Genomic DNA, 16,969 nt, shown 5'->3' on the forward strand with positions numbered 1-16,969 from the left:
AGTATGTAAAAGCTTTTTCTTTTGCAAATGAAACCCTGTTGTTTAAGCTTCAGTGCTTGAGGACTGTGGCATTTTTCTTTCAGATCCTATTTGTGAGAATAAAAAATAAATTTCCTTAAAACAATTTTATCTACATTTCACACACTTCCCCTTATTACATTAATCATATCTGCCATCGTATCAAGCCATCCATCACTTCCAACAAATCTTACAAAGGCACAGTGAAAACAGAGCATGGATGTGGGGACTCAGTATTTCTTCCTTAAATTTCACAGTAGAGTGTAAAAGCTTTTATACTTGAGGTTCTGAAACTAATTCAGAAAGAGCTATTATAATCACTGTAAAAGCAAAGTTGAATATTCTCTTGGTTACCAGAGTCATTAAATAACTGAGAGTACAATTTATTCCGAGTTCATCTATAACAGATGGAAAGAATAAAGGTTTAGGACTAACTGAACAAGAACCACTCCCATTAACTAGTTCTTTTGTGCACCATATTACACACAGCCCTCCCATCCCACCCCTACTCCCACAATCCCTGCACCCAAAATTCAAAAACGGGAAAACCAAGGGCAAAACAAGACATGTTCTGCAGTATGGCGTCACTTAGATCATCAATCTGATCATAACTGCTCCCAAACCCATCAAACCCATTGCCGTCAAGTCAATTCTAACTCATAGCAACACTATAGGACAGAGTAGAACTGCCCCATAGGGTTTCCAAGGCTGTAAATCTTTACAGAAGCAGGCTGCCACATCTTTCTCCCAAAGTTCTAATCGCTGACCTTTCGGTTAGTAGCCCAGCATGTAACCACTGCGACACCAGGGCTTCTTATAGCTGTTCCACATAAGTAAAATTTCAAGATAACTGAAATTTAATAAGTATTGGGACTTGGAGCATTTCTTACAGAAACCTTTCCTAAAATGTATTTTACATAGCCTTGGATTTTTCAGCAGAAATTTCTGAATACAGTAAACCATTCCTCCATTCCCTGATGACTCAGGCATTTACAATGAACATCCATGATTATACTGTGCGGTAGTACAATGTTGTCTGCCTTTTTTTTTTTCCTGTCCCCTCCTTCTCCTTCAAATCAGTCTGTCACTTCCTCTGCTGCTAATGTACCTCTTACTAATATCACCCCCTCCCTCCATACACACCCCTTCTGGTTTGCAGCTTTTAATTTACTGTGAACTGGGAAACCAAGATTGGTAAGAACTGTATGTTAAATAAGAGTTAAGAAGGCACTGAAAGAGAGGATGAGGAATTAATTATGGGCTCCAAGGCAGTAGCTTTGTGACACTTAAAAGTTCCTTCCTATCTTTAGATAACTTTCCCATTTCTTGCAGTTTAAGGCTAAGTTTTGAAAGGATGGTGTTGTGAGAGCAGCACCTTCAAATACGTGGATTTGTTTGTTCTAAACAGACCATCTGGGCATAGATTAAAGCAGGTATTCCTACAGCTGCACATTTTTCTGAACGTAAAAAAAAAAAAAGGTCTTGGTGACATCACATACTTACATAACGCACGTGCCAAGCACTTTCTACACTTTATCCCTTTCCATGCGGGCAACCCTGCTGAGATAGGAGAGCTGGGCTCATGGCCCCAGAGCAGAGATAAGGAAGTGGAGGCTCAGGGAAGTTGAGAGATTTGCCCACAATCAAACAAACAGTGCTTAAACGACAAGGTCCAGCTCTTCTCACAACACTGATGTTTTCCATTACTCCCTCTTGTTTTTCCTTCCCTCAGAAGAACACTACACCTCTGGTGAGATAATACTTACTCAGTTTCCTTTGGGCTTTCTTTCTGATTTCCCTCTAAGCTCTGTCAGATAGCCTTATGAATCTTGCTGGTTTATCTGGCAGAACTCAAAGCCCTCTGATTTTATTATATTGAGGGTTGTCAGTGAATTAAAAATTCAACAAATGTATGGTCCCAACTCGCCACCAGAAGTTAACAAATGTCACCAGTAAGGATGTTTCTCACAAATGGACACTGAAGAATGCATCCCAGCAGATACCTAACAGCTCATTTTGTGTCGTGGCAGCGTGAGAAATCACCTCCTCAAGATATTCATTAACCTTTCATTTCCTCCATAAATAATAAGTCAGAAATGTGGCTCATATTTTAAATTAATTGAAAACAGCACTCTCTCACGTGTGCACACTCTTGCTCTCTCTCTCTTTCTCTTTCTCTCTCTAACTCTCAACACTTCCAATAAATCGAGGGCTTCTAATGCCAGCATATTTAAATTTAAGTTCTGATTCTTCTGGACCAGCTTATACCTTGTCTCCTCCATGAAGCCTTCTCTGTCCATCCCAGGCCTTAGACATCTCTTCTTCCTCTTCTCTAAGAGCCTAGAGCAATTATTGGCCTTGGCATTTAGCGCATATTAATAACTGTGTGATGTATTGCCAAGAGTATGGGTTCTAGAGACAGACAGACCCAGGTTTTAATCCAGCTTTACCAATTCCTAGTTGTGTGGATTTGGGGAAATTACTTAAACTCTCTTTGGCTGAGATTCCTCATTTGTAAAATGAGACAAGTCTATTTAATCTGTTAAATTCTTCTGGAAGTTAAATACATATAAAGTACCTAGCACAGTGCCTGGCATATACTAACAAAAACAACCCGTTGCCGTTGAGTAGGCTCTGACTCATGGCGACCCCATGAGTGTCAGAGAAGACCTGTACTCCATAGGGGTTTCAATGGCTGATTTTTCAGAAGCAGATTTCCAGGACTTTCTTCTGAGGCACCTCTGGGTGGATTCAAACCACCAACCTCTCGGTTAGTAGTCGAGTGCAAACCGTTTGCGCCACCCAGGAACCGGCATTTACTAGGCACTCAATTAAAGGCAGTTGTTTTATTATTATTGTGGTCAGTTATATATAGTTCTGGTTTGATATGTGTACAATTTTGTCTTCTTAACTTGTTTTTAAACCTTTTGGTGGCTTTGTTCATGGGGGGATTTATCAAGAAGCTTAAGCTTAATGGCCCCTTACTTGCATGGGCTCGTTCCAAGGACTAGTTTCAACTATTATATTAGTAATTTTGTATTACTTTTCTTAAAGAAGGCTCCCAAAGTTGTATTCGTTTCAGGCCTGTACAAAACCTGGCCCCACCTGTAGTTGTGTCTTAAACTCTATGTTATTCCTCTTCCCGTTCCCACTCCCTGAATCCAGCACAGTGTCTTGCCCAGAGTTGGTACTCAACAAAGTGGCATTTTACAAAATCTTCAATTAGCCAGAATTTTTGCTGCACTTAGCTTCTAAGAAGGGAGGAAAATAACAAGGAAATAAGCTTGTATTAGGTATTTGGTTAAAAACTTCTAACCAATACCCTGCGGTTGGAAAATATGCAGCCCCGTTACTTACATATTTTGAGATAATGAAATGCACTTTGTAAACTATAAGACTTAGTATTAATACAGCGCTATACATGAAAACTATGATAAGAATAACAAGGGTTTCTCAACCTCGGCACTACTGACATTTGAGCCAGATATTTCTTTGCTGTGGGGGGCTGTCCTGTGCATTGTAGGATGTTTAACAACATCCCTGGCCTCTAGCCACTAGATGCCAATGGCACTCTCCCCTAGGCGTGACAACCAAAAATGTCTCCAGACATTGCTAATGCCCTTTGGGAGAAAAGTTTCCCCCAGTTGATAATCACTGCCCTAAAGCCTTACAATCAACACCTAAAGACATACAAATCATCACAAGTCTTTCATACTAAGGCAAGAGAAGGAAGGCAAGCATTTGAGAAAAGTTTTCAACAGGCAAAAGCAACCTCAGTTAACCTGAAAATCCCATTAACCTAATTCCTTGAGTGTTCTATTCCCTAAGCATTCCAGATAACCAAAAAAAATGTACTGTACATTCTATTTTCTAATTTGTATGCAAAGTTCAGCCCATTTTCCGACTCAATTGCTAAGCATAGAAATCCAGTTCATGGGTAGGGGATCATCAGCTTCATCGCTTTTGCTATCTATTTTAAGTGACAATGATACTACTGACCTGAAAGTTTAGAGGTTTTTTCGTTTTTGTTTTGTTTTCCCTTGTTTTGATATTTTTAAGTCTGATTTTAGCAATTCTTCCTGTATTCTTTCCCTGAAAATAAAATACAATAAAGAGAAATCTGGTCCAATTAACTGAGATTTTACTGCATGGAAAAGACCTAACATTTTGATGATCATTTAAAAACAAGGTTGTGCTAGCCATCCCATTGTGCAATTGAAAATCCCCTTCTTAAATAAGCAATAGTTCTTATTTCTTCTTTCTGCAGGTTGTGATCCTGGGGAAACATTCAAGAGGTTATCACTACATGCTTGCTAACCTGGTAAGAACAAGCAGAGTTTAAGGTTCCCTGAGCAATACATTCTATTTAGTTTGTGTCATCTGTAATCATCCAAAAAGGAAATAAATGGAGTACCTAATGTGTTCTCTAGAAGCTTGGAGAAATGAGTTCAGTAAATATCAAAACCTGAATGCACTACCCTTGTTTTCAATTATGCTGTCTGTTTTAGCTGGAAAGCTTACATTCTCTCCTCATTTAAAAAATAATAATTTGATATGATTCTTCACTTATTGTTCTTATATTCCACTTGGATTTGAAATGTAAGCCATTTAATAAGGTTTGAAATGTAAACCAAAGGACAGGGATCACAGGAAACTGACTCTTCCCCAATTGATCCAAACACATGTGCACATCGGTACTGGATTTGTCCTTCCAGAAGCAGACCACTACCAAATCTTTCCAAACCAGATGCCAGAAGTAGGTTTCAACATGGGACATTAAGTGACTCTGTCATTCTCTAGCAACGTTTCTACTTATATAAAATGCAACTTGACTCTGTACCCTTCAAACTTCCCATGCCTATAAAATTATTTGTGATATTCTAGAAGCCAGTATTTCACTGGGAGCCCTGGTGGCATAGTGGTTAAGAGTTCGACTGCTAACCAAAAGGTTAGCAGTTTGAATCCACCAGCCGCTCCTTGGAAACCCTATGGGGCAGTTCTACTCTGTCTTATAGGGTCACTATGAGTCGGAAACGACTCGATGGCAATAGATAGTATTTCATTGAGTTTAGTTTATAGCTCTTCTTTCTCTAACTGGACAATCAGTTTAGGATTGACAAAATGGCTTCTAAATCAGTAGTATCGGTTTGGCAGAAGTGCTGAATAATACTATCTCCATGGAATGAAGGGAGAATGTTAAATTGTCACAAAGATACTAAGAATCTATTAAATTATTACATAACCTGAGTTCTAACCCCAATTTTGTTTCATTAATACAACAGAATCATAATCATTATAGAGCTCTTAAACCAAAAGAATAGCAACAAGGTGAAAGATTATTATAATTATGTTCTTAGATTCCTTAAATCAAAGAAAAATCTTATTTTGTTCTAATAATGCACATTTTTAAACTAGAAAGGAAATGTTATTTAAATTTCTTTCTTAGGAAGTGTGTACATTTAAATATTTTATAAGATGAAGATTAGAACCATGACTTTCAAATGTACTGTGCATCTTCTCCAATAACTTGCTCAAAGTAGAGCACTTCAGTCCATTTTGGGGATAAATGAGTCAACTCATTTTTATTCTTAATTTACATCTGAATACATTCAATTTGGCTTTTAGGCCCCTTGTAAATAAAGGATGTTTTTTGACTCAGTGGAGCTTAAACGGGGGGTTTGGCAGGGAACATGGATGTCACCGCAAGGCACCTGAGGCAGTTACTGATGGGTTTTTAGCATACCTTCCTCACCAATATGTATTCGTCTCTCCTTCTTTCTTGCCTTTCTTCTTCCCTCTTCCCTTTCTTTCTCTTCTGCTTTATATGTCTTAGGAAGCACAAGGTATATAGTACAGTATTTAAAAATGTGGGGTTCACATGTAACTGACAGTACATGAGGTGACTCTAGGTAGTACACACACAAGCTTTTTTATTATAATGACAATGTATTTATTTAATATGCATTAGAAAATAAAACTAGCACATCAAAATTCTAATTTTATGGATATTATTACTTCATCGAACTCTAAAATAGATATTTAACAACAATAAGTAAGATAATTTTAACGTAGTAAGTAAACAATAGCATGGGAGATGAACAGATATGGCAAAATTGTGAAGGTGGTATATGGAAAACTGAAGTTTAGGAAAGAACACTGGATTAGGAGTCAAGAAGTTTAGGTAGTCATACTTGCGTTGCTACTAGCTAGTTATGGGAGCTTGGACCTTGGGTAAGTCACTTCACCTCTATGAACCTCAATTTCCTTACGTAAAATGCAGGTGGGGGTGGAGGGTTAGTTCATGTGTTGGTCGGGTCATTTAGAAGCAGATGGTAAGATGTAGTTAGAACTGCAAAACATTTGTTTTCTGGAAGTAATACCTGTGAAAGATAAAAGGCAGAGGGAGCAGGAGTACTCAGCGAGAGCTTCAGATTGCAATGCAAGTCTGATACTTGTGAAGGAGGGGGAAAAAAGGAGGGTTGATAGGAAGAACTTCAGACTGTGATATAGCTCTGAGACAATGTTGGCCAGTACAAACGGGAGCTCTGGTGCAAAGCCTGCACATAAAGGAGTCCCATAATGTCTCGAAATGGTGAGCTATTGTACCCCCACCTTGCTCAGTCATTGGCTAGCAGCTGTCCAGGAAGCACACAGCTTCCACTTGAAAACTGAGGCAGATCCTGAAGGCACCTGAAGCTGCTGGTTTTCACCTAACAGAACACCTTTAGGCAGGTTCTGTCTTGAAGGGAAATCTGAGCAGTGCATATCAATGGCTGTCTCGGTAGGCCTAAGACAACCAGATGATTTCTAAAGGCCTTTCCCATTCTAGAATTCTCTGGTTCTCCTTACTCTTACTGACAATCCTTGAGATGAGCTTTGCTTTCAACGTTGAGACCTAGACCTGAAGGAAATGAAAGCCTGTGGAGTAATAGGACTGCAAGATAGAATCCTTAGGGAAAGGGTGGGTAAAACAATAGTAAACTGAGAGCTTAGCACAGAACTTGGAATTATGAGACCTTGGGAGGGTACATACTACAAGAACAAGCAAAGTCTGTTCCTTCAGAAATAATGTAATGCATAGTGTCATTCTGAGTAATGAAAACATGGGCTCATTCACCTTGTTTTGAGCTGTCATCCCTTCTCTTCCACTAGTAGCCTTCTTGTCATTTGAACTCAGCCATGTGTTTCCCTAAGTCCTTGTACTCTATATCAAGTTGCATTTGGGCAATAGAGATAGGAATTGTTGCTTATATCTGATAACAATAAGGGGACAGATTATCTCTATCATGGTTTCCATATTTTTTTAAGCAGAGAAAAATACCCTAAACACTTCCCATCAAAGACAAACACACACATAGAGTAAGCCAAAACTATTTAGAAGTCACTTGGATGGTGAAGAAAAGAAGAAGTGAATCTAAGAAGATGCTTCCTTTCAAGATGAACAATCTAGTCTTTCAAGATGAGTCAGTTAGGTGAAAGCTGAGGACATATAAACAAGGGAGCAAAGTTCAACCTGAGTCTTGGTGTCACAACAGCACAGAACCACTCCTTTCTTCTACAAATGCAGAGTCAAGAACACCAATATTGCTTAATTAAGCTTCCTGGAATCACCTGCACCATAGCCCCATGTGTTACTGAACTCCATCGGCTTGGCAAAGGCTTCTATATGCATGAACCTCCCTTGGTAGCAATCCTAAAGTGGGAAGATATGAATAGTCCATGGATGCTTCAACAAAGGCATTTCACAGGTCAGGGTGCACATTTCAAAGAGTACAATGGGCTGCAGAAAATTATGACGTGTTGAAATTCTTCATAGACAAAAAAGATTCCACTAGGAGCACAGGCCAGAGATATGATCTGGCTTTGCCAGAAGTGGACGTCCCTATAGAGCAGGTAAGTCTCTTCTAAATTCTGCATCAGTTGGTGAATCATTTTTTTTTTAGGGGTTATTCCATAATTAATTACTGCTGTTTTCTTTTCCAGGACTCTCTAAGGTGGTAATGTTTCTCTATTCTAGTGTTAGCGGTAACCAGCTCCTTATGTACACAATCTGTCAGTCAAGCAGCCTCTTTCTCTCAGGGTAAGGTCCTGGGTCAAGATCATTTACACTACATTCCCAGGTGTGTTGTAATTTAATTTTTTCCTATATGTCAATAATTATAACTCATTGTGTGCAGGACCTTAAACAAAAATCAGCAATAGATGCAAAAGAGAGAGGCAGTGTGGTATAATGAAAAAAAACACTATATTGGAAGCCAAGAGACAGGCTTAACTCCCAAGAATTCCTCTAACTAGCCTGTGATAAACCAAAACTCTCTGAATCTCTTTCTCAATCTGTAAAATGGAGATTTAGATCACTATTTCGCAAAGTGTGCTATTTGTGCACAGATGATTTTAGGAAGTATGCAGCCAAACATCCTTTTAAATTTATTAGTTTTGAATTTACACCTACTCCTTAATTATTGACTATCTCGTTATCCAACACTTCGCATTTATGATAATACTAAAAAATCTACTCTCCTACTGTTTTGCGAATTAACAACATACATCTGGCAGTAACAAACGCCGAGGTACGAGGTGAGAGTGATGCTAGCTGTGATGAGTAAGGTTATGTGTCAACTTGGTGGGCCATGTTTCTCAGTGGTTTGGCAGTTATGTAATGATGTAATTTTCGTAGTTACGTAATGATGTAATTTGGCAGTTATGTGATGATGTAGTCATCCTCCATTTTATGATCTGATGTGGTCATCCTCCATTTTTACATAATGCTGATTTTTGCATAATGACCTGGTCTTTAGAACCTAACCATGTCGATAAGTGAGGAGTGGGTGTATATTAAATATGTGTTAGAAAAAAACAAGTAGCCCATCAATTCTGTGATTTTAGAGATACCATTCCTTAGAATGGAAACCCTGGTGGCGTGGTGGTTAAGAGCTTGGCTGCTAACCTAAAGGTCTGCAGTCTGAATCTACCAGGCACCCCTTGGAAACTTTATGAGGCAGTTCTACTCTGTCCTAGAGGGTTGCTATGAGTCAGAATCGACTCGACAGCAACGGGTTTGGTTTCTTTGGTTTATTCCTTAGAATGAGGCTAAAGTAGATATTTAGGTTAAAAATCTGAATTCATATAAAGAAAAATGTTAGGTAAATAATAGTCAGATGGTTCACCTATATGGCAAAAAAAAAAAACCCTGTAAAGGTGGTATTTTAATGACTGAAGTTTGGAAAACACTCCAAGTCACTTCCAGCTCTACATTTCTTCCCCGGTGGGTGGTTAGTTTGAACGAGGAAAGGCCAAGAGTGAGAGTGTAGGCACAGCAGCTGGGTAAACGCCGAGTACATAAACAGGGGAGGAAAGCTAGGGCCCTGTCATCCATGGGGATAGCTATAAAGTCATAAGGCAGACTGAAGCCTTAAAATTAGTCCAGGTGGGCAAAAGCCAAAAGGGATGTGAAGTGCCCTTAGCCAAGTTCTTAAGAGAGCTCAAAATCTGCAGATTCAATCAAAACAGTCTAAGAAGTTGACACAAGGCAAATTGAACCTGGGTTGACATGGTCCAACAACGGATGTTGGGTACCCAGCCCTCAAAATGAGACCAAAGAAACAAGCAATTGAGGTACCCCTTGGAGAACATGAGCCATAGCAGGGCTCATTCAGTACTGCATCAGTTAAACACTTAGAAGACCTGACAGTTTCCCTGCCTAGGCCAAGACTGGTCCCAGTGTTGGGGACAGTGCTGACTCTGCAAATGGTAAGTTATGTAATGTCAGCTGCTAGGGGCAGAGGGCCGTAGGAGCAGGCAGTCAAGCAGGCCTTGGTGCTAGGGGAGAAAAGGGAAGAAGCTAAGACATGGACTCCTCTGTGCTGTGGTAGGTGTCTCCCTTACACTTCTCATTTAATTGTCTCAGAACTCCAACAATGAGAAACTTCTTGCTCACTCCCACCCCAAATCCTTCTATAGGTCAGGAAATGGGTTCAAAAAGCACAAATGACTTGCCTAAAGTCTCGTGGCTAATCCATTGCCAAGCTAGGTTTCCAACTCAGGTTGGTCAGACTCTTGGTAGAGCACGTTGCTCTTCACACTTTCCCCACCCAAGCACCTTAATAAGGCAAGTCAGCCCCACAAAGGTGACATAGGAACATATGCAAAGAAATAAACGTAAACGAATGAAGTGCAAGCTGTAAATTTATGAGGGTGAAGTTATCAGAGATAAAACGGTTTTAAAAAATAAAAAAGGACAGCTTTGTGAATCTGAGTTTGAAACCTGTCCAAAGGGCCAACATGAAATGCATCTTAATAGGCACTGATTGCATCTCCACCACTCTCTTCTCTCCTGCCACTTTCCCTCTTCTCTCCGGGTCTCTCTCTTTGCCTTTCTCTTTCTCCCCTCCTCCTCTCCCCGCTCTCTCTCACACACCTCTCTCCCACTTTCTCTTTCCCCTTTTTTCTCCTGCTTTCTTTTCTTTCTCTCCCACCCACTCCACTCACAGTATTAGTGTGCCAGGAAATAATGGGAGGGGGGTACTAGATGACATCTAATATTTCCAAAATATCACTAAAGCAAAAGCATTACTCATAAAATATAACCAGAAGAGACAGCCAGGAGTAACTTAGCTTGAAGAGCAAATTCTCAGCTTACCAGAGCTCAGAACGTACCTGAAACAGAGAAAGGCATGCTTTGATTAAAGAGAAAATGAGTTTGAATGGGATTGAGTCATGCTGTTTTGCTTGCCAATAACAATTGTTCCCTTCTGCTCCCTTCCCCTTCCAGGTCTTCTTGTTCTGTTCTCTACTTTCCCTTCCTTTGTTCTTCCATTTTTAATGTTCTAAATAAAAAATTCAAAGGCTCCAAGCCACGTGTCGTGATCGCTGACACCTTGGCAGATGGCATGTAAACACAGAGCTCATTGAGCTGGAGCCTGGCCTTGCAGACGAGGGTGGTGGGCTTGGAGGGACAAACTCCCACTGGCCCCAAATGTCAGGCAGCCCAGTTACCTCCCCTGGGTACACAACCTCTCTAGTGGCTCGGGATTCACTTTCTTCTCAAAATGGAGACAGGATACAGCAGAGCACCAAGGGAATGAGGAGTGGGGACTGGGCCGGGATCCAACTTATTACCATGCATTTAGAAAGCCACAGGCACTTATCAGCTTAAAGTAGCCAACTTTGAGACTCTCACTCTCCCTGCCCAAAAATGCCTCCATTATAGTCAACCATTTCCTTCTTTCTTTGCTGCCTGACATCAACAAGGAAATAGCATCTCCTACCCAATGTTCTAGCAAGATGAATTGAGAGAGTTCTGTTTTCTCCTCCAGGCCCCAGATCATGTCCTCAAAAACAGTGCTTCTCAGACTATGTGTAATGAAAGACCAGAATTTTCCCCCAATCCTTCACAGACTAATAAAAATACAACAAAAATGAATTACTAAAAAACCTGAAATAAACAAAACAAGATATATAAAATACAAGCCCAATATTTTTTAGTATGAGATTCAACAGACATAAAATTACCCTGTCAAATTGCTATGAAGGTTTATAAAGGCTTGCTCTCAATTTTTGTGCTTCTATCATCTCAGACTGGTAACGATTAGCAAGCCAATACCACTCTACATACACTTTGGACAGCACTACTCTAAAGATCTCTACAGTTTGCTTATATATATATATATATATATATATATATATATACACACACACACTCACCACTGTGTGCGCAACACTTTGGGCACTCTACTGCAGGAAAATAGAGAAAAATGTTCTTAAGAACCTTGTAATTATATTGGACAGACCAAATTTTCACAGTTTATAATAAGTGATCCATCACTCATTTGTCAGATTGTCGTACTGTGGGGATTTGCACGTCGCTGCAATGCCGGAAGCTATGCCCTCTAGGTTGGAAGGAAAACATACCAACCATCAGGAAGATGGCACAGGACCAGGCAACATTTAGTTCTGTTATACATGAGGTCAACATGAGTTGGAGTTGACTCCGTGGCAACTAACAACAACAATACAAGTACATGGTGGTGCCACCACCCATCTGTCAGTTAGTCGTACCGTGGTGGCTTGCAGGTTACTATGATGCTGGAAGCTATGCCACCAGTATTTCAAATACCTGAAGGATCACCCATGGTGGACAGGTTTCAATGGAGCTCCAGACTAAGACAAACGAGGAAGAAAGGCCTCGCAATCTACTACCAAAAATTAGCCAACGAAAACAGAATATTGTCTAACTCACTTGCTTTGGACACATCATCAGGAGGAATCAATTGTTGGAGGAGGATATCATGTCTGGTGAAGTAACGGGCCCGCTAGTGTGAGGAAGACCCTCGGTGAAATGGATTGGCACAATAGTTGCAATGATGGACTTGAGCATGCTGGCAGTATGAGGATGAAATAGGACGGGGCAATGTTTCATTCTGTTGTACATAACATCGTCATGAGTCGGATCAACTCAACGGCAGCTATTTGTCTTTCTTTCTATCTATCTATCTGTCTGTCTGTCTGTCTGTCTATGATAAGTGGTGTGAGATAAAACAGGTACTGGGACAGAGAATGGAGAAAAGGCAAAGAAAGTGCAGGGAGTCAATACTTTGCATAGGATGGTAAGAGAAGTCCTCTCAGAAAAGGTGACTTCGAAACAATGATCTGAAGGGTGAAAAGGATCCAGCTACATGAAGAATCAAGGAAAATACATGCAATACGTAGGGAATAGCACTTGCCAAGGCCCTAAGGCAGAAAGAGCTTGGATGACTTCTTAGCACTGTCAGAAGGCAGTTTTGTCTAGAGCAGAGTGAATGACAGGGTCCAGATTATATAAGGCCTTAGGAGGCCAGGTAAAGAAGCTTTAGCACTTTTTTTTTAACAGTAACAGAAATCCACTGAAGAGTTTAAAGCAGGGAGAGACACGATCTGATTTATAGTTTTAAAAAGATCAGTGGCAATTGAATGAATCTTATAATGTATAAATTACACCTGAAAAAAGCTATTAATAAAAAAAGTCAGTGGCTATTTTTTCAACTAATAGCACTTATGTCAAGCTGTAATTACTTGTATATTCACACAAATGACTCTCACTGGACTCAAATGCCATGAAGGCAGGGACCAAGTTTGATATGGTTCAGCACTATACCAACAGCAAGCACTTAGATTTCAATGCATGTTTTGTTGATTGAATTAGAGTAAAACAGTGACTGAACAATACCAGCAACCTGTAATCAAGTGCTAATTTATATGGTGTAATCATCAAGTCTACACATTATACCCTCCCGGGAGGATTGACCTGCTTTCTCCAAAAAGACTTGTGTCTCTTCATTAGCAGCTTCATAACTTGAGTCACCACAATTACAATGCATTTCCCTATCCAAGCATCACCCAGATGAAAAATTCAAATGACACTAAAGGCAGAGCCAGCCTTTATAAATTGTGAGAAAGATAGTCACCCTTGGCAGTCTTCCAGCACTTGTTCTACTGCTTTCCTCTCGCTATAGGCAAGCCGCCTTTACTATTTATCATCCATAGTCTACCATCAACTCAGTGAAAGTCACCCAACTTATCTTGTCTCCGTTTACCTCGCTGTACAAAATGGGCCCTATGAATAGTACAATACAAAGGAAATCTTTACAGAATATCTCGAAAATAAGTGCTCTAATATAAGTCTTGAATATATTTATTTCCAAATGTCAATTATCCACACTACCAGAAGGAAACTGAACTTCGGTATGTGCAAATCGAGGGAGACAGAATAATACCAAAGTCATTTGAATCTTTGGAAGACTGAGTTGTCTGGCTATTATCAAATCAGGGACAGTTCGTGCTTGGATGCCAGTTGTGTAACCAGTGTCTGTGCAAAGGACGGCCTGGAAGAATTCATCGAGGGTAGCTTAAAGGGTCCTGCGTGAACTGCTCAGGCACAAAGGCCGCAGCTGGTTTTATACAGTTGTGTTCAGGTGTGGGCAACAGTGCACTAGCCCAAAACACGAATTACAAATTCAAATGAGTAGTTTCCCTCTCAAAGTAATCACTTCTGGAGATTATACCCATATTTCCAACAAATATTGTCAGTTTTGCACATATGCAAACAGTCAAGTGTACAGATACTTAGAACATACAAATATGTTAGATACAGAACATTGAAAGTGAACAAGCAGAGTTTCAACTCACTCTGTCAGCAGTAAGAATTGCCTCCAAGCTTTCTCTTCCTTATCTCATACTACTGCGCACCAAGTTTACTGGCACAACCACATGAAAGGATACCACCGCAGCAGGTAACCAGCACAACCATCCATTTCATCCACAAAGAACTAGTGAAATGCAAGCAGCACTAGAGTTTGACAGGTCTCGTCTAAGCACACAAAACATCGTTGTTTCTGATCATCGCTTCTGATTATTAAAATTCATACAAAATAATACAATAGGCTTAACAGAAATTCTACTTAGAGAAAAAAGAATGTGGGACCTTGGAGTCATTTGGCAACGTTGTTGTGGAGTACACACATTATACTTGTTACACAGAAGGCTGGGAAGACATGCAAAAATGAAGTAGGACAAAAATCAATAAGCAGTCATCAAAATGGGAAAGAGCCTCTGCAATTGTTGGCAAAAAATAAAAAGACCACAATTGGCCCTCTGCTACCTAGGAGATGATTCAGATACAATTTTTTTTTTAATTTTAATTATTTTGTTGTTGCTATTGTTTAGAATATACACAGCAAAACATACACCAATTCAACAGTTTCTACATGTACCATTCAGTGACATTGATTACATTCTTTGAGGTGTGCAACCGTTCCTCATCCTCTTTTGCTGAGTTGTTCCTCCCCTATTAACATAAACTCACTGCCCCCTAAGGTTTCTATCTGATTTTTCGAGTTGCTGTTGTCAATTTGATCCCATATAGGTAGTTCTTAAAAGTGCACAAAGCTCAAGGCAGACATTTTTTACTAGTTAAGCTAAACTACTATTTGGTTTTAAGAAGACTTCAGGGGGTATTTTTGGTTTAAACTTTAACGATTGTCACAGGGCAATAGTTTCAGGGATTCATCCAACCTCCAAAGCTCCAGGAAGTATGAAGTCCATGAGAATTTTAAATTCTGTTCAGCATTTCCCCCTTTTGATCATGATTCTCCTACAGAATCTTTGATCAAATGTTCAGTAACAGTAGCCAGGCACCATCCAGTTCTTCTGGTCTCATGGTAAAGGAGGCAGTTGTTCATGGAGGCAATTACCAACACATTCCATATCCTCCTTCTATTCCTGATGCTCCTTTTTCCTCTGGTGCTCCAGGCGAATAGAGACTAATTGTTGTGCCTTGGATGGCCATTTGCAAGTTTTTTTGACCCCAGGCACTATGCAACAAACTAGGAGGTAGAACAGAAGCACTAAACTTGTTATTAGGCCAGTTAACTGGGATGTCCCATGAAACTGTGACCCTAAACCTCCAACCCAAGAAACCAAATCCCATGAGGTTTTCGATTGTACATAAGCAGCCTCAGCAGCTACATTCTTTTTGTCATTGTTGTAAATATATCTATGACACAACTTTTGCCAATTCAACTTTTAACAGGTGTACAACTTATTGACAGCAATTAAAATAATAGGCCGTGCAACACTACCCTTAATCAATGCCATATTTCCATCACCATTAACCTCCCCTTTTCCCTTCACTCCCGACCCTGGTAACCACTAGTAAACTTTGTTCCCTATACGTTTGTCTTTTCTTGTCTTTTTATATAAGTGAGGTCAATATTTGTCCTTTTGTGATTGACTTATTATACTCAGCAGAATGTCTTCCAGCTCCATCCATATTGTAGCATGTATCAAGACTTCATTTCTCCTTTCAGCTGAGTAGTATTCCATTGTATATATGTACCACATTTTGCTTATCGGTTCATCTGTTGATGGCATTTAGGTTGTTTCCACCTTTTGGCTATTGTGGATAGTCCTGCAATGAATATTGGTGTACCAGTATCTATCTGAGTCTCTGCTTTCAAGTCTTTTGAGTAAATACCTAGGAGTGGAATTGCTGGGTCATCTGGTAGTTCTATTTTTAGTTTTTTGAGAAACCTCCACTCTGTCTTCCACAACGACTGTACCATTTTGCATTCCCACCAACAATGGGTAGGGTTCCAATTTCCCTATAACCTCACCAATATTTGTTATTTTCTGGGTTTTATTATTTTTTTATCTTAGCCATCCTAGTGGGAGTGAAATGGTATCTCATTGTGGTTTTGATTTGCATCTCTGATGGCTAATGACGGTGAGCATCTTTTCATGTGTTTGGTGGCCATTTGAATGTCCTCTTTGGGGAAATGTCTGTTCAAGTCCTTTGCCCGTTTTATGATTGGGTTGTTTGTCTTTTAGTTGTTAAGTGGTTGAAGTTTTATATATATATTGGTTATTAGATTCTTGTTGGATATATGGTTTCTGAAGATATTTTCCTAGTCAGTATCTTGTCTTTTCACTTTTTTGGTAAAGTCTTTTGATGAACAAAAGTTTTTAATTTTTATGAGGTCTCATTTATTTATTTTGTCTTTTTCTGTTTGTGTGTTTGTTATTATATTAGATATCTATTGTTAAAAGCTAGGCCTGACAGTGTTGCCCCGCTTTCACTTCTAAGAATTTTATGGTTTTAGTTTGCACATTTAGATCCTTAATCCATTTTGCATTTTTTTGTGTGTGTGGTGTGAGGCATGGATCCTGTTTCATTTTTCTGCATGTGGAAATCCAATTTTCCCAGCACCATTTATTTAAGAGATTCTTCTTTCCCCCATTGAATAGACTTAGCACCCTTGTCAAAAATAAGTTGACCATATCTCGGGGAACATCTAGCTCAATTGGCATGACACTACATATAAAGATAATGCTCTACATTCTACCTTGGTGAGTAGTGTCTGGGGTCTTAAAAGCCTGTAAGCGGCCATCTAAGATACTCCACTGGTCTCATCTCTTC

The 16,969-nt window shown here is 39.7% G+C and overlaps 1 protein-coding gene across 2 annotated transcripts in view; it reads left to right on the top strand.

Annotated features, from left to right (window-relative positions):
- The window catches only part of GRIA3 (glutamate ionotropic receptor AMPA type subunit 3), a 306,229-nt gene that overhangs the window by 179,679 nt on the left and 109,581 nt on the right, over positions 1-16,969 (top strand). For both annotated transcript variants that reach the window (XM_004379586.1, XM_004379587.1), the window contains exon 5: positions 4,286-4,339. In XM_004379586.1, the coding sequence (XP_004379643.1) occupies positions 4,286-4,339 (54 nt within the window). The remainder of the gene's footprint in view (positions 1-4,285; positions 4,340-16,969) is intronic.

This window comes from Trichechus manatus, unplaced genomic scaffold (genome assembly GCF_000243295.1).
Source record: "Trichechus manatus latirostris isolate Lorelei unplaced genomic scaffold, TriManLat1.0 scaffold00066, whole genome shotgun sequence".
NCBI lineage: Eukaryota > Metazoa > Chordata > Mammalia > Sirenia > Trichechidae > Trichechus > Trichechus manatus.